The sequence below is a fragment of the Molothrus ater genome, chromosome 6, assembly GCF_012460135.2.
Source record: "Molothrus ater isolate BHLD 08-10-18 breed brown headed cowbird chromosome 6, BPBGC_Mater_1.1, whole genome shotgun sequence".
NCBI classification, from domain to species: Eukaryota; Metazoa; Chordata; class Aves; order Passeriformes; family Icteridae; genus Molothrus; species Molothrus ater.
Genome location: NC_050483.2, coordinates 46,994,228 through 47,016,034, shown reverse-complemented (window position 1 = coordinate 47,016,034; position 21,807 = coordinate 46,994,228). Strand labels below are relative to the sequence as shown.

The 21,807-nt window shown below is 41.9% G+C and overlaps 1 protein-coding gene across 1 annotated transcript in view; it reads left to right on the top strand.

The window, feature by feature from the left end:
• ITPK1 (inositol-tetrakisphosphate 1-kinase) overlaps window positions 1-21,807 on the top strand; it is a 140,666-nt gene that overhangs the window by 67,056 nt on the left and 51,803 nt on the right. Inside the window, exons 4-5 of the mRNA XM_036384428.2 lie at window positions 2,275-2,400; window positions 10,214-10,331. Coding sequence (XP_036240321.1) covers window positions 2,275-2,400; window positions 10,214-10,331 — 244 coding nt within the window. The remainder of the gene's footprint in view (window positions 1-2,274; window positions 2,401-10,213; window positions 10,332-21,807) is intronic.

Here is a 21,807-nt window from a genome sequence, read left to right as displayed (position 1 = left end):
ACTGCACGTCCTGAGAATGGATTAATTCAGAATTTAGTACCTTGGCAACCGTGAACTTTCTGACCTAGTTAAATGGACTCTGTGTTTTGCTGTTTCCTTCCAGATGTGATAGGCAGATGGAAAAAAATCAGAAGCAGCAGTATAGTCATTTGAGATTTCTTTTAAGGATATTAACTGATTTTTCTGGAACTTGGTTGAAGAAGTTGATTATCTCCTTCCATGTTCTTTAGCCAAGCTGCAGTTCATTTTGCAGATACTTAGGCTGTCCCCTGGCCTTTGTGCTGCACTTCTTGTGAGAGTGAAAATATGTCAGGACAGGCAGACCTTCTGTGGACTGCCTCACCTGGCCACAGCTTACCCATCCCTGAGCTTCCACACTGTCTGTCCTGCTGGTCTCTTGGCTTGTAGGAGTGGCTGCCCACCTGTGAGCAGTGCCTCTGTTCGTCTCCTTGGAAGAGAGACACACACTGTGTTCTCCAGTTGGATTGGAATCTGCATAAGGACTTCAGAAGCCCAACCCATAACTGTTACTAGGAGCATACAGTAATGGGCAAGCAAGGGTGGTCTCTGAGGGAGGAACTGGCAGTCTTTCAATTTGCTTTTGTGCCACAGGTACCTTCAATTATTCTGCTCAGGGAAGCCTGGCCCAGATAAGAGTGCCTTCACAAGAAAAGTCATTCAGCTCTGTGGATCAATTACATTAGCAACTAGCAAATTAATATAAGGCTGATAGATCTCTGCTGGTTTAGTTTTCTTAGTTTGATTCTGTGTTATAGCATTACCTTCTTTAAGGCACTCACTCCTTAATTCAAAGCAGGGCCATTTCTGTAGGGGTGGGAAATTTTAGTAGGACAAAACTCAAGCCAGTGAGACAGAAAACAGCATAAGCAGCAGCCCAGTACTCCTCTCCCTCCTGTGCCTCTCACACCCTTCTTCACCAGAGCTGAATAAAAAAGAAAGCAGCAATAGAAAAGATCATGCAGGTAAAATCAGATGCTAACTTTAGTAAGCACACATCCATCTTTCCTCTCAAAGATGTTCCTGGTTTGGCATTTACAAGATTGAGTTGTCATTGATGCAGTAGGTCTCACAACTGGTTGAATTGACTCACAGCTTTTGTGCTGTGAGTGGCCTGGTGTGTTGAACATGAGCCAGTTCTGACTTACTCTGAACTAATATTAAATCTGGTGAGTAGCTTCATGGGATCAAGTTCTGTGAGCATCTTAGGGGTCTGCAATACATCATCTTCATCAAAGCAGATTTAGCATTAAATTTAGACTAAGTTGCTTAGAGCTTTGTCCAGTCAGGTATTGAACATATTGAAAAATTGAGATCCTGCCACCTCTGTGGGATTCAGCTGCAACTAGACTGCCCTTGTGGTAGATTTTTTTTTTGCCTGATTTAGTTGGAATCTCCAAAGTTTTGATTTATATCCTGATAAATCCAAGCCCTCACAGTAACACTGGCCAGCTGTCTTAGGATCCTTGCATGCATCTCATACGGGTCCAGTAAACTTCTTTGCATTGATATTTCAGCAAGAGAGAATTCCTCAATCCTTTTTCAGTGCAGGTGGTTCCTCTGCTCTTGAACCCTGTTTTGGTACTGGGACCAAGCCCTCTAACACATTGCCACTGTTTTCATGCCTTCCTGTGCTGTCTGGAGCAGACTTTCTGCACTCCTCACCCCAAATCTTTGTCTCCTACCCAGCTAACTGCCAAAGTCTGCTACTGGGAGTTGTCTGGGAGCTGCACCCTCCTGATAACAGCTAAATAGCTGTCTCAGTAGCAGATGAATTTCTACAGATCCTGACTCACTTGCTTTTGTGTTACCTTTATTCCTGTCCTGTTTTGTGCAATCCCAGCAGGCACAGCAGACCTTCCTTTTATTAGTGGTGTTAATCCTTGTTGGCTCATTCCTTTTGCATGTATGTGAATGTACCAGGAAGCTGTGTGACCATACCAGGAAACTGAGCTGAAGAGCCATATGTTGGTTTAGGGTGGAGAAGCACAGGGAGATGTTTGGATGAAGGGTACTTGCTGATGACTTCACTGTTTTTCATGGAATTAGAGCTACACTGCTGAGAAATAAGTGTCTGAGTAAAGTTTTCTAGCACTCAATGATGTGTAATATCTCAAGGATTTGGATAACATACCAAAACAAAGGCACTGTGTAAATTAAATGTCACCTGTGTGGCAGCAGCACCTTGGATGGTGGCAGGGACAGGAGACTGGATCCCCCATATATTAATAAAATGTTTCTCTCTGGTTTCTTCAGCTTGACCTCACCAAACCCATTGAAGATCAGGGCCCTTTGGATGTGATCATACATAAACTGACAGATGTAATCCTTGAAGCAGACCAGAATGACAGCCAGTCACTGGAGTTGGTTCAGAGGTTCCAGGTAAGTGGTTCTTTCTGCATTTCAAGCAGGAGGATGATTTTGGTGCAGCAAATTCAGTCTGATTACAATGCAGTTTGTAGGGGTTTGATGAAAAGAGTTATCTGGAACACTGTTGACTTGCTGCTGATAGCCCAACAAAAGTGGTTTAGTCAGTTTAAAATGGACTTGCACCTTGGGAAGGTTTTGTTTTGTATCGGTATGGTTAGTTAGAACTGGTTTCCCACCAAATGTTCTTATGTCATTTCAAGAGCATTAGTGCTGCTCACAAAGAGGAACACGTGTTTGCATCCCTCCATGACAGAAGCCACTGAATTAGTTATGCCCAGTTCTGTCTAGTCTTCCCAATTCCTGGAATGCTAATTTCTGCAACATCAGGATTGCTGTCAGTGACTCTGATGTCTAGTGCTGAAAATCCTGTTATATTATTTTTTTCCCCTCAAGTTTAGGTTGAAGGTCAGAAATATGCAGGATGTGTGGTACAGAGAACTGTTTTCCCCAAGAAGGGTCTTAAAAGATTCTCTCTCAGTGCCTTCCAAACTTTTTTATTTTGGAAGACAGAGGATGAGCTAGAGGGTAGGGCCCCTGTGAGCAGACATCTGCATAATATCCTCTCTCCAATACAGTAAGGCCTTAAGCTTTTGCTTCTGCAGGAGTCTGAGTTGTGCCACATCACTGGCATGCAGGAAGCTCCCACAGTAGTAAAACATATAACCAGGAACCAGTGGTGCAGAGCACAGACCTTTCTGTGTTGAATTACATGCCAAAATGTGTTTTTAGAGTTTACTCTCATGTAGTTTTGTTTCCAGGGTGGAAACTATCTGCAAATTGCTGCCTGTCTCCATCTGTCCTGTATTACCTTTAAGGTATTGAAAATTATTGGAAATTAAGAGAAGCATATTCCATAGGAAAAAGAAATTGTAAGAATACTTTAGTATAAAGTGTGTGGTATAGGGTTGTTGTTTTGGGCTTTTAAAATCAATGAGTGACCTAGAAAGTGAAAAATGTCCCCTTGCAAGAAAGCTGTTTGTATGAGTGAGGTGTTATATAAGCACTGTGGTATTTCTGGCACCTACACACAAGTGGAAATAGTGTGGTTCCCTTATTGTTGATTAAGTTGACTGAAAAAGTTGTGATGATCTTAACCAGACCGAACAGTGCAAAATTCATTATGCTTTTTTTCCTGCTATTGAATATAAATATGACAGCAAGATGATACCTGGCAGCAGTCTTACTGTTGGCTCCATAAAGCAGTCTTCCAGGAAGCAGAGAGCAAGGGATCCTTGACCACAGGAGGCGGAATGATCTGCCAGACTACATTTATGACCTTTTCAAGAATAACTTTTTTTCAGATCTATGTTATAGAGGCCTTGACCATCTAATCTGCAAAGAGCTAAAGAGGAAACTGGCTTCATGTTTACATGACTCTGTGTCCCTGCTCTCTGGAGTCTGTGATGAGCCCTTGTAGGGTCTGGCAGAGAGTGCTAATAGAGCAGGAAGCCTCTTGGCATGCCATTTTCTGACTGTTTTCAATTGCCCTGGAAAAAAAAATGACAGGAGAATGAAAATGGTATGGAGGAGTTGCCTGTTGACAGTGGCATTTTTAGCTCCAGAAGACCTTTAGGGCTGAGCTTTCTGAGGTCTTTGTGCTCGTTGGATGTGGAATGGAGTGCAGTTTCTCAGGAGAATATTGGTGGGTGCAGCTGTTCTCCACTGCACTGAAAATCAGTGATGAGTGCCTGGTGATCTCATCCAAAGCCAAAACAAAGACTGCATGCAGCACCTAGTGTAGTGCACGAGATGAAAAGTGGAGAAATACTGTTATTTGCTTTTTAGGACACTTAAATACTTATTTGGGGGGGATGATGATTATTTGTAGAGATGATGGTCAGTCTCCCTTCCTACCCACTGTAACACAGGGCTGGACTGATTGAACACAGGTAATTAGTTAACTGTGAAAATTGGTTAAAGTCCTCAGTGGTTCCTTCTTGACCAGAGGTACATGAAGGGAAATCAGGTGAAGAGGCAGAGTCCCCAGGGTGCCTTTCACTTACTGATGCTACAGTTCTGCCTTCTTGGTAAGGAAGAAAACCAACTACCCCCATTCCTGCCTTCTAGACAAAGTATATGACGTTGAAAATGGAGTATGTTTTGGCTCCTGTAAGACATTGGGGAATCTTTGTTAGGCTTTCATTAGAGCAAAATGCTCTCTGAGCAGCTCCCTGTCATAGCTGTACAGGGGCTTGAGTGACTTCATTCATTGCAGCTTCATATTGCATTCAAAAGGATGGCTCCAGTGATGGAAAATCAATAGGGTTATTAATTTGTCTTTCAAAGCTTTTTCTGAGCAGGTTCTCTTTGCATTAGCCTGCTTAAAAAGACAGATCAGACACAGTTTTTATGCCTAGTCTTTTGCTATCATGTTGATGAAAATTTAAAACGTTTCCTCCCCTGCTGACCTTCAACTCTTGACTCTCCTGCTCTGCAGTTGCCCAGGACGGACTCTTCTAATCTTGATTAAGAGGCTTTCTTAGAAGGGTTTGGGACTAAGAGGAGGGAAAATGAGGGAGATATTTTGGAAGGGAAGGGTGGGGGGGGGGAACTTCTCAGCTGAGAAGAGGCAAGCAAAAAACCAAAGGAAACTATTACATCTTGGTAATTCTTTCCTAATTGGAGAGACAGGTTAATACAAAATTGAAATGGTCTATTTACACCTGATTTCACAGTCCAATACCTGTGTTTTATACATTTGAAAAATAATGATGTCTTAAATTATTGGAAGAGCCTCGTAAACAGCAAAATTAACTAAAAATTGGTCATTCATGTGCTAGGGGTTAGGATAGCTTCCTGGGGGTAGGATTTGCAAGATGAAGGAGCAAAGGATTTCTGAAGGCTACACAGGGCAGCTGAATACTCAGAAAGTTTCTTTGAGATATACAGAGAATAGAGATGTAACAGAGAAGATCAGTTCCCCCTTCCCCTTGCCACACCCCTCATTCCTCCTAACCACTGCAGAAATCTCTTTTAGATTTAGAGACAAACAGCTTTGAGATGAGCATTTATTGAAGACCCAATACACCTTCACCTTTCCTTTTGGAAGGAGATGTCCTTGAAAAGAGACCATCACAGCCTAAGACAACAAAAAGGAGCTTTTAAATCTAAATCTGATGCAAATGCTTTAGACAAGCTTGTGTTTACATCTCTTTCTCCCTTGGAAAATGTTGACATGTTTTTACAAGCAGTCATTGTCATGTTTCTGTATGTGGGAAAACACAAATCCAAATGGCATTACTGTTGTTTCTTTTGCTTACTTGTTTTCTTTTGGAATATTTTTAATGGAACTTTTTTTAATATTAAACAAAACATTATATAAGTTTTATTACTTAGTAATAAAAGCAAGTCAATGAATCAGCGAGTCCCTTATCATCTAATGACCTATTATTTGCAGTAGATACTGTATCAACTTTCTGTTAAAATACTTTAAAAAATCATTAGCTACCTTTTTTGGGTAAAATGACAAGCAGCTCTATTCTCATCTATACACAGGCTTCTCAAGGAAAGTATTTTTTTTTAATTGCTGAGTTATATCCAGAGGTATTCAATAGGGAACATGAGATATTTGGTCTCTTTCTGATTTCAAGTTTCATTGCTGACCTAATGCCAGTAATGGGGCTGGTACAAAGCATGACTTAACACCAGGCCTGGAATACAAACAAAGGAGGATCTGCTAAAATTCCTTGTTTGTTCTTGTTTGCTTTTATTATGTCAAAGATTAGAAAGAGGAAAATATAGATGTTGTCTGGGTCAAGCTGAACTGCAGCCCAAGGACAGATCCCTTTCAATCTATTGTTGGAAAGCCTAAATATCTTCCACATTGTTGCCTGGGTGGTTGGAATCTGCTGTTGGATATCAGTCTTCAGTAAATCCACCAGAGTAGAGAGCAGAGTTGTTTTGCAGGAAGAATGAGAGAAGACTTGAAGGTTCAAAGTTGAAAGGTTGTGCTGTACTGAAGAGAGTGCTGCTATACTCTCTTGGCTTCAGTGTTTCTTTTTTCCTTCTTCAACTGCTTGATTTTCAAGTTCATGTCTATAGTAGCTCATCTGCTTTTGAAATAATTAGGCAGAAACCCGACATGTTTATGCAGATCTGTATTTCTGGTAGTGGAGCCACTCTGTGCTGTGGGAAGAGTGCTGTTACTTAGGTTACATCAAGAGTTCTCCAGTCTCTCAAGTGATCTTCACAGGTCACTTAGTGGTGCTACAGTTCTGCCTTCTTGGTAAGAAAGAAAACCAAACTACCCCAGTTCCTGCCTTCTAGACAAAGTATATGGCTTTGAAAACTGAGTGTGTTTGTAGTACATGATGTGTGCAGCAGTTTCTAGTAAAGAATCAAAGTTTATGAAAGGTTTCACATCAGCTACCATAATTGTTCCTGTGAAACTAACAAAATTGACTTTTTCTTATTGTAATTTCCTGTTGTAGACAATTGGTGTAAGGTTCAGATCTTTTAATTACTTATTTAAAGTAGTTTTCTGTGCATGGGTATTGAAACTTTCTTTTGCTTGTGTTGATGATGTACTGGTGAGAGGTGTGGGAGACTGGGAAAGTGCTGGCAGCCTGAAGGCCCAAGGGGAAGCTGGAAGCCCCTGCACAGCTTCAGCAGTTAATCTCTAGCTGTGTTCAAACAGAAAGGATACATACAAATACACTGACCTTGTTCTGCATTGAGAGTCTCTTTGAAAAGAGGCTGTTTCTGGATTCAGTTAAAAGGAGAGATGTGTGGCTCATCCCCAGATGAGCTCTAGGAGACGCTTCAAGTTCGAGGTCTTTCCTTAGATGACACAGATCTTCACTGCTCTGACTTTTGCTGTTCTGTGCTTTCTGGCTGTCCAAGTTCCTAGGCCTGGAAATAGAGAAGAGTTGGAGAATAGTACCTGGCATAGATTTAATGCTGAGAAATTTCCTTGTTTTGTAAAGAAAGCTGATCTGCTCAAAGCTCAAAAACCTTTGTTGTGTGTTTGAAGGGGCTGTTGCCTTGTATTCGTGCAGTTCTTCTTGACATTGGAGTAATTTGTTAAAGTTCTCCAGACTCTAAATGGCTTTTGGAAAACAGCTCCCACCTCCCTCATCTTCATCAGTTATTTCTTGTTTGCCTTACAGAGCTTTTTGGAGGCTCCTTAAGGCAACAGGATGAGAAATAAGTCACTGGAAAGTCAACTTAAATGCTCATTTCTCTTGACATGTTGACTGGTGTAGAATGGCCTTGAGCTTGTTCCTTATTCCTGGAAAACTTTGTTATGCTGTGGCAAGCTTAGTGCTTTAAATACAGCTTAGATCTTTAAATACGGTTTAGGGCTATTACCATTAGAAATAAAGCACTGTGAGGTTCCCTTACTGAAAGCATAAAAAAGCCAGGCTCCCTCTGGAAATACTTAGAGTAACATGAGCCAAATTAACAAGTAGAATACATGAGTCCTGGGGAAGCAAGGATAGTTCTCAATGCTGAGGTGAGCATCAGGAAGGTACAGAAGGAGCTGAGAGATGGAAAAATCATTCCTTCCTGGGAGGACAGTGAAGGTAATGGAGTCCACAGGCAGGAGGAATGTATGTGTGAGGGGAAGGATCAGTGTATGCACAGTAGGGGCTGGGCCAGGATGGAAGTCCAGGGAGCTTGAAGTCAAGGTAGAACCAGATACTGGTCGAGGCAGACAAGTGGTCACCACAGTGTAAAAGGAAGAACTTGAAGATACATCAAGAGGTTTGCTGTCAGAGCTCTGCTGAGGCCACCTTTCAGAGCTGTGACATGTTCAGTCACATGTTCAGCTGTGACTTGTGCTTGCCTCCTGCCCCATAAGGGTATGGGATCTCTGTAAGGAGCTCATCCTCTCAGTGTGCTGGGAAAGACAAACAGTGTGGTAACTCCCTGTCTTTTAAACGGAGGCACAGAGGGACTAAAATCTGTCTTGTTACACTCTGGAGATGTTGAGATACTCAAGTACAGTTTCACTATCAGCAAGTTCAAGCTAATGCCCTAATCACTGGATCATGCTAGCTCCACAGGGTGTTTTAGCTGCTGCATAAAAGGGCACGTATGCATAGACATGTGTGGGTGTTTAAGAGGCATTAGGTAATAAGATACTCTAGCTCTGAAAAGAATAAAAGATCTCATCTGTATTTGAAAGCTGATTGCTCTGCTTTGGACTCTGGAAGTACTAGGGGCAGAAGACTCAGGAAAACTGTATGTTCTGGGGTTTAGTGGCTGTAAATGAACCCAGCTTCTGCTCCACTGAGCTGATGAGGCTTTTTATCCAGGCTGTACTGCAAGGGTGAGACAGCAGCTGGGTCTGAGAGTCTTGATGACCAGCTGTGTGAAAGGCTGTCCCTTACTTTTCCCATGAGGCAGCAAGGTTGAACATATCTTTGGGGAGTTCATTCTGTGTGTTCTGCAGGGATTACTAAGTATGTCAGATTACTTATTTTGTATTGCCACTGAGGGGTGCCTTGTGCCCTGTGAAGGAAAGCTGCTTGTGTCTTGTGGGTGGTGCAGTAGGTTCATTAGACCCCAGTGCTGGATTCTCTTAGCCTCAAATGAATAATCTCCTTTCAGCAGCCATCAGTTCAAACTATGCAGTCACCAGGAAGCAACAGGTTCCCAGTGCTGGGGTGGAGAAGTCTGCATCCCCAGGTAGCATCTGGAACAAAATCACTTTCTGAGAATAGATTATGCCATTCTTTTCTCTCCAGCAAAGTGCATCTCCTGAGGCCATCTCATCATACTCTGAAGTAACTTTTGTAGTATGTTTTCTTCTTGGAAAAATCAATTTAAATGAAGTAGAACTTCATGGAAGTCTATGAATTGTTGGAGCTTTTGCATGAATGGATTTAAAGAAGTGGAAACATTAGGATGGCTTTGGGAAGTTGGGTGAAACAAAGAGAGATGCTAACTTTGGATATATTTATCTGATTTTGAGTAGAGTAAGATAGATGTGTTTCCCACTGACTTTATTGAGCCAGATTGGGGCAATGGTGAAGGAATTCAGCTTCTAAGAAACAGAAGGAAGTTTTGTTGGGTTTGCAAGGCTGATACCTGGCAGCTGTGTCTGTGTTCCTGGCCAAGATGCAGTAGTGCAGTCATGACCTCAGTGAACAGGGAATTGAGTTCCCAAGATGAAGATCCATGAGGTCATTAATATTACTTTGTTCTTGTAGTCAGAAAAGGAGAGTATGAGCATAGAGAAGTAGCAAGCAATGAAGATACAGTGAAGCAGCAATCTCTTCAGCTCTGCCAAAAAAAATTTCAGGCCTTATCATTCAGCCCTTAATACTGTCTTCAGCCCAGCTAGAAGACAGCAATAAAAACAACATAAAAGAACACAGATGTATTTCTGAGCCTAGTTCAGATAGTTGTGATGTTCACATGCAGTAATTGAATGCAAGGCTGACCCCAGGATAGCTGTGTGCCATCTTTCTTCTCCTAATGGCTTTTCTCAGTCCTGTTCTCAGTTCTTACTATGGCACTTCGCCACTGGCTCCCTTGTGAGCTAATGTGGTTGCAGCAGAGGTTTTGTTCCTGATAGAGTCTAGAGGAAGAATTTGCCATCTAAACCAGTTAGCTGTCATGTTTGTGTTTGATTCAAGTGTCAGTGTTTTCACTGTCTGGGGACTTTCTGTGTTGCCAAAGTCCATTTGGCTCCCCTTGAAGAGAAGCTGGACTTTTAACATTATATATTCTCTTCCCCATTATTTTCTCTTCTCATTATTTTTCTATGCTCTGCAGCCAACCTAATGCCATTTTTCCCCTTTATATTGTTTTGCAGGAGTACATTGATGCTCATCCAGAGACCATTATCTTAGACCCTCTCCCGGCTATCCGTACACTCCTGGATCGATCCAAGTCGTACGAGCTCATCCGGCGAATAGAGGCATACATGCAAGGTAGGCCAATATCTGTGCTCCTGGAGGCTCTTATTGTGACTAGAGAAGAAAGCAGCTTCCTTCTGGAGGCTGGATGGGGAGTTTGAAGTAGTGGTTTTGTGCCCTTTGCATTGTCTCTCCATGGGAGCACAAACACTGAAGCATTCCTGTGTCACAGGATTGCCCTCTGGAATCCTGTGCTCTTCTTTTTCCATATACACAAAGGAGGTTTGTAACTGATTAAAAATACGATGTGGGTTTAATGGGGATCATATTTACCACAGTGAGCACTCTCAGAAATCTTCTGGAAAACATTGTCTTCTTCTTGTGTGCTGGTAAATTGAAATGACTGTACAAACTCAGCAGCTTGTAGTAAGATTCCTGAGGCCTTAAACTGAGGGAGAAAGAAAAATTGGTTTTGGAAAGGATCAAAAGAAATTAAAGTGTAAGTAAAGCTAAGGTCTTTGAGAAGTACTGGAAGCCTATTGCACAAGCTAATTGTTGGAGGAACGTAAATGCATGTCTGGTGCTGGCTTGTTACCTGACATAAAATATTGCCCTTAACTGGTATCATTTGAATTGTATTCCATGTTAGGAGTCATGCCTTTTGAACCCGAATAGTTCTGTTACCTTCTCATTTTAACCATTGCAACTGTTGGGTTAAGTTAGTCTTTCATTCCCATTTTACTTCTGCTGCTGTCATGTTCTTGAAACATTTATTGGCTTTTGAATTTAAATCTAGAATAGCTCTGAAGTAGCTCTTTCATATGTTAGATGATTGTAATCGGGGAAATTGCATTTCTGAACTATTTTCTAACGGAATGTTACTGAAAATGCCATTGAGATTGTGTTATCACTGTCTTGATGGGCAGGTAAGAAGCTCAGCAATTTGTATTTTTATAGTTGTGGATTTATGGACATATTATTTGCATATAACCTGCCTGGCCACACTGGCACCATTCTTATGTAGAAATAAGATTAATAATTCACAGCGCTCCCTCTTGTCTTTTGGAATCTCTTAGAGAGAAAATCCTCAATTTGTTCAGAATGATTTTGTTTTGGAGTGGCTATTGCTGTTTGTGAGTGGGAGAAAGGTGCTGAGGGAAACCTGTGCACTGAGGGAGTGATTGGGATTTTGTTCTAACAGCAGAGAGATTCAGTAGAGTTTGGTTTTTTCTTCTTTTCCTTAAATTGCTATCAGTACTATTGTTATCCCTGTGAGAACAATGTTTGGGAGGACATCCAGTTTTTGCAAGTAGTTTGTCTTCCGCATATTTCAGCCTGCTTTGGTCAAACTGATGAGAAAAATAAGTAAGTCCTTAAGGAGGAAAAAGAAAAAGGAAATTTGATTTCAGGTAAAACTGACAATTCAAAAAGAAGCTGTTAACAAAGTTGAGGAATGAAGTGAGGAATGGCCTAAGCTATTGTCACTGGCTGCTGCAATGTTTGGTAACCATTATTTACCATGGCCCTCTGTCCCCCTCCCCCCAGCACTTTCCTCCCCAGTCTTATTTCTGTCTCATAATCAGAAATATCATGACCAAGACCTTGAACCAACTCAGTATTTAGCAAGGGAAATCTCAGGAGAGATGAATAATTGTCTAACTTCTTGTTCTGGCCTAAGTAGATCAGCCTCTGTATTCCTGCACATGATGATCTGCAGTAAGAGAAAAGTTACACCACTCTAGGTAGTGCTATGGGTTTTTCTCTCCTTCCTTGTTTTCACCTGCTAAGTTATGTTTTCTCTGTTGCAGCTACCATCTCATGTCCCAAGGCCATGAGCACTTAGAAAACCCAAACAAGAAGCAATACATCTGTTAATAGCATGAACTCTTAGGAGCCACATCTTTATTGTTCTGGAATTTCATTATGGAAGTAACTACTAAGAAAATAATATCCTAGTCTTTAGCTGTAACTAGAGAGCCTTTTTTATCAGAGGATACAAAATTAATGTGATGGGTTAAGTTCAGTGCAAGGGATTGTCTCTTCTGAAGGAGTGCTGTAAACTCGGGAGGGTTGAGTTTATATGTAAGGAGAAGCCTTCTGCTATTCAAAGTCTTTCAAAAGAAAATTCAGTTTTTATTTACAGATCAGTTTTGGATTTCAGTGATTATTGCCTCTATTTCAATCATGTTTTTAAGTAACTATAAATGAAGTATAGTCTTTATTTATGATCCTCAGTTTGCACTTTATTTTAACCCCGTAGACCTTACGACAACTGTATAACTAAAGATTTGCACCAGTTAGGTTGAAGAGAGGGTGACCATGTGCTCTGCTGAGGTGACTGCATTCTGCAGCAGTAGGGGCCCCATAGTCTATAAACAGTTTGATTTTAACTCCAATTATTTTTCAGATGTCCAAGTCACTGTCCTTTTGCCAGAGAATTCTCCATGCTTCCTGAAAAAGGGGATCCCTATTTGAAGTGTCTAGACTGGGCGTGTGGACATTGTGAGGCTTTCTGAAAGTCCTGTATCCTGTTCTTCATGAAGTCGAGTGCCTGAGTGATAAGTACTTTGATCCAGCCTCCTGAGAAGGGTTGCTGAGACACTTTGTGGCTGAGGCACTCCTTGTCTCTGCTACCAGTCTGTGGCTGCTGAAGAAGCTGAGGTGGAGGAGAGCTGAGCCAGAGTTGTACCAGTGGTCTGAGGGAAAGCCTGGGGTTGAACCAGGGCTTTCCATGTCCTAGTCTGATACAGGAACCACTCACTCCTTGTGGAAATTGAAGGTTCACAGACTTGCCCAATCACTGAAGTTGGAAAAGGCCTCTTGAGAATATACAGTCCAAGTCCCTGTTCCAAGCAGGATCTCTCCAGCAGGTTCCTCAGGTCCATGTCCAGTTGGGTTTTTGTGTTTCTCCACAGATGGAGACTGCATAACCTCTCTAGCAACCCGCTCCAGGATGCACCTTGAACCTAGTGTGCTAGCATGCTCCTAGCAGTGCTGAGGTGATTTGTAGGGACTGTTTCTTTATTCAATATAGACAGGGATATCTCCCTTGGAAGGAAGTAGGACTCTCTTCTGGGAAAAAAAAAATAGCCTTAAGAGATATTTTAACATTGATTTTAATAGATTCTATTTTGGAATCAATAGTCTGGCTGGAGCTGTGACTTCCTCTTTTTCCTGGTCCTCTGGTATTTTGAGTGCAAGCTCTAAAAGAGCTAATTATTCTGCAACCTGAAAAAATAAAGGTTGCATTCCAGCTAGTGTCCTGTATAGCTGTCAGGTGTATGTTGAAATGAATCACTGAATAGATTTTTTTGGTGTCACAGTTGTTCTCTCAGCATTTGTATTGCTTTGTTTACCTATCTCTGAAGAATTGCTTCTTACATAAAAGTGCTCTTGATCAGTTTCAGTGATGTTTGGTGAAAGATTAGGTACATTATTTAGAAGAACTTCATTTTTAACAGGGTATTGTATGGTTAGAACTGTGTCGGCCTTTTTAAAGCTCTAACCTAATGAAAATAGGTAAATTTTCTGATGTGTGTTGAAAAGTTGTGATCCTTCAGGTTTGAAATCCAAAATCTGACACTTAAAATAATGCTTAAGATGGTAATGGATGATCACTGTGACTGGGCACTAACTAAGCTTTTCATATTACATTTTTTGTTTAAAGATTGAAAACTTTTGAATTTCCCTACGTATCTTACAAGTAATAATCCAAATTGAAGGAACTTAAATGAAAAGTGAAGTAAACATGCTACTCACTCAGTGTGCTATCTAGTTAGTGTTCCCATCTGCTCAGCTTCCTCTTCTGTCTCAAGTGACTTACTGGTTTCTCTGATAGCATTTGAACTTGCAGACCCTGAAGTTCATTTCTTTAACCACTTGCTCCTGGCTTTTTCTTCCATTGTTTTAAAATTTTGTTGTTTTTCAATTTAGCTAGAAGTCTAAAATTTGTACATACAGTAGTATTTGTGGAGCTCTCCTAGAAAAGTGACCTCTTGCATAAGCTGAGCTGCAACTCTGTAGTTTCTCTCTTCCTAGACAGTTGTATTTGAAGCATGCAAGCTATTTCCTCAGGACACTAAACAGTATACACCCCTTTAGCCTCAATATTTTCATCCTGGCATGTAATAAAAATTATTTATGTTTGATTGTTTACTATTATATGAGATGCAGTTGCTGCTGTATGTGCTTCTTTCTCATTTGGGGAGATATTACAGAACAGATCACAGCATCCTTCTCTATTCCCTAGATTTATTTTTATCAGATTCTGTCTGTCTTAGAAATACTTCTCTCACAGCTGCAGGTATCTTCTGTTATTAGGAGGCTAGCTTAGTATGATGAAGTGAGTAAGGCATTTGATTTAGGGCTTGGGGTTTTCTGCTTGGTGCTGGTTCTGCCTTGCTGATTTTGGACATGGAGTGTCACCCCTGTGCATCCTGGCACTCATCTGCCTGCCAAGATGCCTCATTGTTGTGGGCAGAAACTCTTCTCCAGGTATACAAACATCACTCCCATACAGCAAGTCTCTGTGCCAAGCAAGCTGTGGAAGTATTGTTCTAACAGAAAGTGTGAACCTGTTGTTGAGTAGAAAACTGCATCTACAATTCAACACCAGAGCAGATAGTCAGGGCTGGGGGTTTTGGACATTATGGAGCATGTACATTGTTGGAGCAGTGCATACTTAGAGCTTCTCAAAATCAGGCCACCCAGTTAAAAGTGCATGAAAATAGCTGTATATACATAGCTTTAGGCACTCACCTTTTGAAAATGTAGCCTCTTTTTGCTGTGGCCTATTTTCAGAGCTGTTTTGGTCAGAGGGGAGAGAAGAATAGTCACACAGGTTAACTTCTGACACCTCTTATTTTGTTTGAAACTCCTATTAAATGAAGCCAGATTTTTCTTTTCACTTTAATGCCTCTTAATCACCCACCTGGCACTCACTTCCTTATGTAGGGACATATCAATAAGGTGTCTTTAGTTAGAGGGCAGATGCCAGCTACTGTAAATAACCACACCAATTTTGGGTGCAGAACCCTGCCTTGTTGATTGTATGCTCTCTTTCCACCAAGAACACATGCAGGTCTTATTACCTCACTTGAAATGTGTGGTCTTTGTTCACTCACTGGATTTTAATTTCGGTCTGAAAACTAGTATACCTGTGTGGAATGAAGGAGTTGGAATGGAATTGATATTCTCTGTAACTGTAAGCAGTTTGTCCAAAGTGCCTCAGCTCCCAGCAGTGTTCCACGTGGCACTATCTGTATCCAGCTGCCAGCACTTGGTAGGTCTCAGTCCTGCTCTGTGAAACTGGAAGCACACTGGGACATTTGCCCCATGCAAGTGTCACCTGCCATCTTTCTCATAAAAGCTCATTCATTCATCTAAGAGGAGGATAACAAAGAGACATCAGCATGTTGGTGTTATGATAACAAGCCCTGGCTTTGAAATTGAAACTAGACAGCTGCTTCCAAAGGATTAATCCTGTCCTGAGAGAGGCGGCAGGAAAAGAAAGTGGAAAGGCCCCCCAGAAAAAGCCTGGAATCTTCCTGTCTTGTACCATGTCTTGCTCTTGTTAAAGCAGTTTACAAAAGGATTTTCCAGAGTAAGACTGTTGAAAGTTAGCAATTTCATTTTCAGAAAATATGAACAGGGTCTCCATTCCCTTCCTGTCTCTCCTCTCCCCATCAGATTTTCATTATTTTGAGCTGAGATCTCTGTCCCAGCATAGGTAGGAGGGAGCTGGGGGCATCTGTGGCTATGATGGGCACAGTCCCTGTAGTCCCAGCCAGGAGTGGCAGCCAGCCAGCCTGCTGCCACTGGCCTCCTGAGATCCATCAGCTTGGGGCTGTGCAGGGGACTCTGCAGGCCAACAGGCACAAAGCCCAGAGAATAATACAGAAAACATTTTATTGTTTTGTCTCACAGTGTGCTACTCAGAGCTCCTTGAACCAACAAACAATCTTCATCTTGGGTCCTAGTAGTCGTAATGGCCACTGAGCTTTCAAAATAGGCCTGCCTGTAAAGTTCAGATGTTATTTTTGGTGCACTCTTTATCTCTCATGTGCTTTTTTGACCAGATATGAGGAATCTGCACCCCACTTTCACTCTCTTTTGCTTATCTGAATCTGAAAAGAAACAAGGCTGGACCTTTTATCCATTTATTACATACCAGTATTGGAAACTTTTGTTTTACATCTACATGCATAATTTCAAAGCATTTTTCTACTTGATAAAGCTGAAAAAGTGAAAAGGTTTATGTCTATTTAAGTGAGAACTTCTATGAATTTTGTGCTAAGTGCCTGGGTGGATCTGAACGTCGACTGAATCTGCATTTTATGGGGTGAAAAAATAAGCCATGACTTCACTCTGTGGTCATAGGGCATTCCTAAGACATCTCCAGTTCGGATTTTATGAACAGAACATTGATTACTTCTTGAGGATTATTGTCTCTCTAGAATTAGGATAAGAGGAGCAGGGATTCTTCTTGTCATGATGAAGTCTTCACTGAATAAACTAGATGTTTTAAATTCCAGCATGGTTGTGTTTCAAGTTATTCTGATCCTCTTGAGCAGAAATTTCCTTGGCTGACATCCAAATTTCCCAAGTATCTGGGTGCTAGAAAAAGTAATGAAGGAGCATTGAAAGATAAATTGCTCAAGGTATAGATGTAAAACTTAACTGGGAATACTTTTTTGCAGTAAGTGGCTTTTCACAGTGTTTCTACACATATTGTCACAAGATCAAAGGTCAATAAATAAGTCTTGTAAAATAGGACCTTTCATCCGAGTTGGAAACCAGGGTTTGGCTCATAGAATATTACTCCAGTTCTGGTGTAATGTGTTTATATCACTTTTACTGCTGAAGAAGCAGTTTTTTCTGGTGTGGACAAGAAAATTAGCATCCCTTACAGTTTCTCAGATAAGTATCTAGCCAACATGTGGTAAGCCTGGTGAGATTAGAATCTCTCCTCATGCAGAGTCCAGCAGGACCTTAAGGCTTTATCAAGGTTGCATGGAATCAGCTGATGGTAACACTGCCTGAGAGGATGCTTTCCTTTACCACTAGGGCCACTAACATCCCATCTAAAATTAGCTCCCATTTCACTTATCTGCTGGCTTTATGCAACTGTTCCTGCTGAGTGTATCAGTAAAGAAAATCATGAAAGCTTGAGTGCATTTATGTTCCTGATGTCAGTAATTGGGTCTGTCTCATGAATTTTCCAAATGGCTTTCAGGAATTAGAGTGGATGGGGCTGAAAGTGTAAAGGTTGATGAGAGGGACTTGAAATGGTATGAATTTCTTGAATAGTTTATGATAAGTGGAACTAAACCTCTATGGTCAGTTGCTTGATAGTCTTCCTACACAAGGTCATGTACTTGTCATTGTCATTTGATACACTACACTGCTAACATCTTGCTTTTCTCTCTGTTTGGGATACCCTGTTTATAGTAGTGCTTGGAAAGTGCTGATATTTTGTTTTTCTGATGTATAAATGCTGCATATGGGGTGGAAATAGTGATCCCAATGCATTCATCGGCTGATATGGCTGTATGGAGACAGTTGGTACCTCTGGAGTGTCAGTAATTATGGTTCAGGAAATAAACCTGAACACCTTTCCGTACATACACCTTTATGTGTAAAGGAAACAAAATTGATTCAGCAGGAGACAGTTTGCCACATGAAAACAAAAAGATGCTGTGCTGAGAACAAAAAGCAGTACTGTCACAGCCATGTGTGGCATCCCTTCATATCCTGTTGGTGGGCAAGGTGTATGTGGAGCATGTTTCAGAACTCCTGCCATTTGTAGGGAAATATGCTATCTGTTTAGTTCTCTACACTGAGAGTGAACCACTGCTTGTTAAATTGGGTTAAAATCACAGAATCACACAGAATCACCTTCAGAATCATCGAGGCCAATCCATGCCCTAACACCTCAACTAAACCATGGCATGGAGTGCTACATCCAGTTGTTTTTTTTTTAAAGGCATCCAGGGATAGTGACTCCACCACCTCCCTTGGCAGACCACTCCAGTACTTTATCACTCTTTCCATAAAAACTAATATCCAACCTGTATTTCCCTTGCCACACCTTAAGAGTCTGTCCTCTTGTTATGTCAGTTGCTGCCTGAAGAAAGAGACCAACCCCCACCTGACTACAACCACCTTTCTTGGAGTTGTAGAGAGTGATAAGTCCCCTCTGAGTCTCCTTCTCTCCAGGCTAAACACCCCCAGGTCCCTCAGTCATTCCTCACAGGGTTTGTGTTCCCAGCCCCTCACCAGCCTCCTTGCCTCCTCTGGATGCGCTCGAGCATCTCAACCCTTCCCTCATCCTTCCCAAACTGAGGGCCCAGAACTGGACACAGCACTCGAGGTGTGGCCTCACCAGTGCTGAGTACAGGGGAAGAATGACCTCCCTGCTCCTGCTGGCCACACAATTCCTGATATAGCCCAGGATGCCCTTGGCCTTCTTGGCCACCAGGGCACACTGCTGGCTCATGTTCAGCCGGCTGTCGACCAGCACCCCCAGGTCCCTTTGTGCCTGGGCACTGTCCAGCCACTCTGTCCCCAGTCTATAATGTTGCTGGGGGTTATTGTGGCCAAAATGCAGGACTCAGCACTTGGACTTATTAAACATCAGTTTACTGGACTCTGCCCATCCATCCAACTGTTCTAGGTCTCTCTGCAGAGCCCTCCTACCCTCCAACAGATGGACACATGCTCCCAGCTTAGTGTCATCTGCAAATTTACTAATGAAAGACTCAATCCCCTCATCCATGTTGTCAATAAAGATATTGAACAGAACAGCCCCAGCACAGACCTCTGAGGGACACCACTGGTGACTGGCCCCAGCTGGATGCAGCATCCTCACCACCACCCTCTGGGCCCGGCCATCCAGCCAGTTCCTAACCCAGCACAGAGTGCTCCTGTCCCAGCCGTGGGCTGCAGCTTTTCCAGGAGTGTGCTGTGGGAGACAGGGTCAAAGGCATTGCTGGAGTCCAAATAGACACATCCACAGCCTTTCCTGCATCCACCAGGATGGTCACCTGGTCATGAAAGGGAGACCAGGTTGGTCAAACACGACCTACCCCTCCTCAAGCCCTGCTGGCTGGGTCTGATACCCTGGCCATCCTCTAAGTGCTGTGTGATGATGCTCAGTATAAACTGCTCCACAACCATACCAGGTACTGAGGTCAGGCTAACTGATAGTTTGAATCGTAGAAATTGTGTATCCCTCAAATAGCACTGTCCATGTTGCTCTAGTTGCCTCCAGGCCTTCTGATTAGAGATCTTGGAAACTGTCAGCTAGAAATTGGATATCTGAACACAAGTAAGCACATTGAGATAACTTTTGAAAAAAAAAAAGTCACTCCTTAGAGGGTCGGTCTTAAGTAAACTGAAGCATCAGAAAGTGCTTGACAAAGACCAAAGGCATGGAGGAGATAAATTCCTTTCAATCTGGCAGACCAAGCATCCCATACAAGTGGCATTTCAGGACTTTTATTATTAATGCTGGAAAAGGTGGATGAACACAGTATACCAAATTTTTTAGATAAGTCCAAATTGTTTAGTTTTTTTTCCAGACAAAGGGAGACAGCAATATCAGACAGGCTTACCAAAAGACAGTGAAGAGTCAGCATAATGTTAGATCCACTTTATAGTAGTCTTTTGGGCCTATAAAAAAATAATATGGACATGCATTGTTAACTTCTGCATTGACTCACTGCTCAGGAAAGATCTCAGCGTTACACTGGGAAGCTCACTGGAAACTTCTGCCCCCTCAGCCTCAGTAGTCAAAAGAGAATGTGCCAACAGAATCAAACAAAAAGATGGTGGTGGCCAAAAATAGCATTGAAGACACTGAACATACAGTTGTGTAAATAAAAAACTTTATTTTTCCCAAGACTGTTTTCAGTTCTGCTTTCCTGAATTTAAAAATATGTATTAGAAGTGAAAGGAATCCTTGAAAAAAGGGACATGGTCAATGCCAAGAGACAGCCACAAGTGAAGAGTAAAATCAGTCTCAGGCTAGCAAAGGTGGAACAAAACCTGAGCAAACAAAACATGAATAAATGGAGAAATGTTCCACTTTTTCTCTACCCTGTCAGAGCTAGAGTTTCATTGAATAGCTCTGCAGTTGCCATAAAATATCAACTAAGATCATAGTCAGACTGAAAGAGGTAGGACACATTCACAACTAGGTTTGAGAGGTTTACAAACCATTGTGGTTGGTGGTATATAGTACTGACTGTGGGATGTTAAAAAGAAACTCCATGATGATCTATGAACTCCACAAGTTGGGATGTGTTGGGGTACAACATATATTCCCTTTGCTTTGATTTGAAACCCACTGCCAATTTGAAAAGATGGAGATAACATGGTGTCAGCTTAATTGTGTTCTCATTTGGTTTGATAATTCCAGTGTTCATTTCTCATCTCCAGGGAAGCAAGAAGACCTGAAACTGCAGTGAGGATTTAAAGCACTTTCTCTACTCCATAAGCTTTAAACCTTATGCAAGTAGTAATGCTTTAGTGTTTTTACTGTCCTGTGAATAAAGCCTTGGTATTTAATATAAATCATTATGAATGCTCAGCACATTAAATGGGAACTCAGATAGAGACAGATGTGTTAAAACTGTTATTCTTTCAGAAATATGGCTGGATTATGACTCTTTTTTTTGATAGCTCTCTCTTCTACTGTATTAAGAGCCTGTAGAGTGAGACAGAGGAGGCTGTTCATGAGAGGACAGAACATGAGAGGCATTGTGGAACAGGCCTTGTAACACATGTGAGGGAGGAAATGGTACTGAACACTCTTGAAGAAGCATTTCTGTCAGGTCATACTCTACTAGAAGATCAAGGAGGTCACCCTCCAGATCACTCTGGTGCGTTGTCTGGGACTGGGTGTTACTTAACACTCTGGGACTTTTCAATTTCTAAAGCATTTTGTTTCATTTCCTCTCTTGCTCCCTGGCAAAATCATGAGGAAGACTGACCAGTTGCAGTATTTATCTCATATGTAATTATGAAAATGATTGAACAGATAATGTTTCACAGTCTCACCCACCTGCCCACCCTACCAAGCCTATTCCATGATCAGAATAACTGCAGCTTTTTCCTTGCTGCAGTGCAGCTGCCAGCTTCTGTGGTGTCTGCTGGGCCAAGGAGGGAAGGGAGCACTCAGCTGTTACTGAGGGTGTTAACTTTAGATGTGGCATTGGGTTTCCTACACGAGGGAGTGTTCATATCCCAGGTCTTTCTTAATCAGCTTGAGGATGCTATGTGGGTGTTTGCTCTGTCTCTGATTGACTGCCAGCAAGCAGCCAGCAGTGAAACCTTTCCTGCAGAGATGCAGAGTGTCAGTCTTGCAGACATGTACCCACCACCCATCTGCTGACAAATGAATATTCTGAACGAGGTCCTTTTTTTGGCAAGGACGCTAAACACACTATGGAGGCAATGGAAGATGTTAAGGAAGAGCTTTATCTTTTCTGATCATTTTTTTAATGTTTGAGGGTCCACTGAGATCTTGGTTGTGTGGGACAATTGAGAT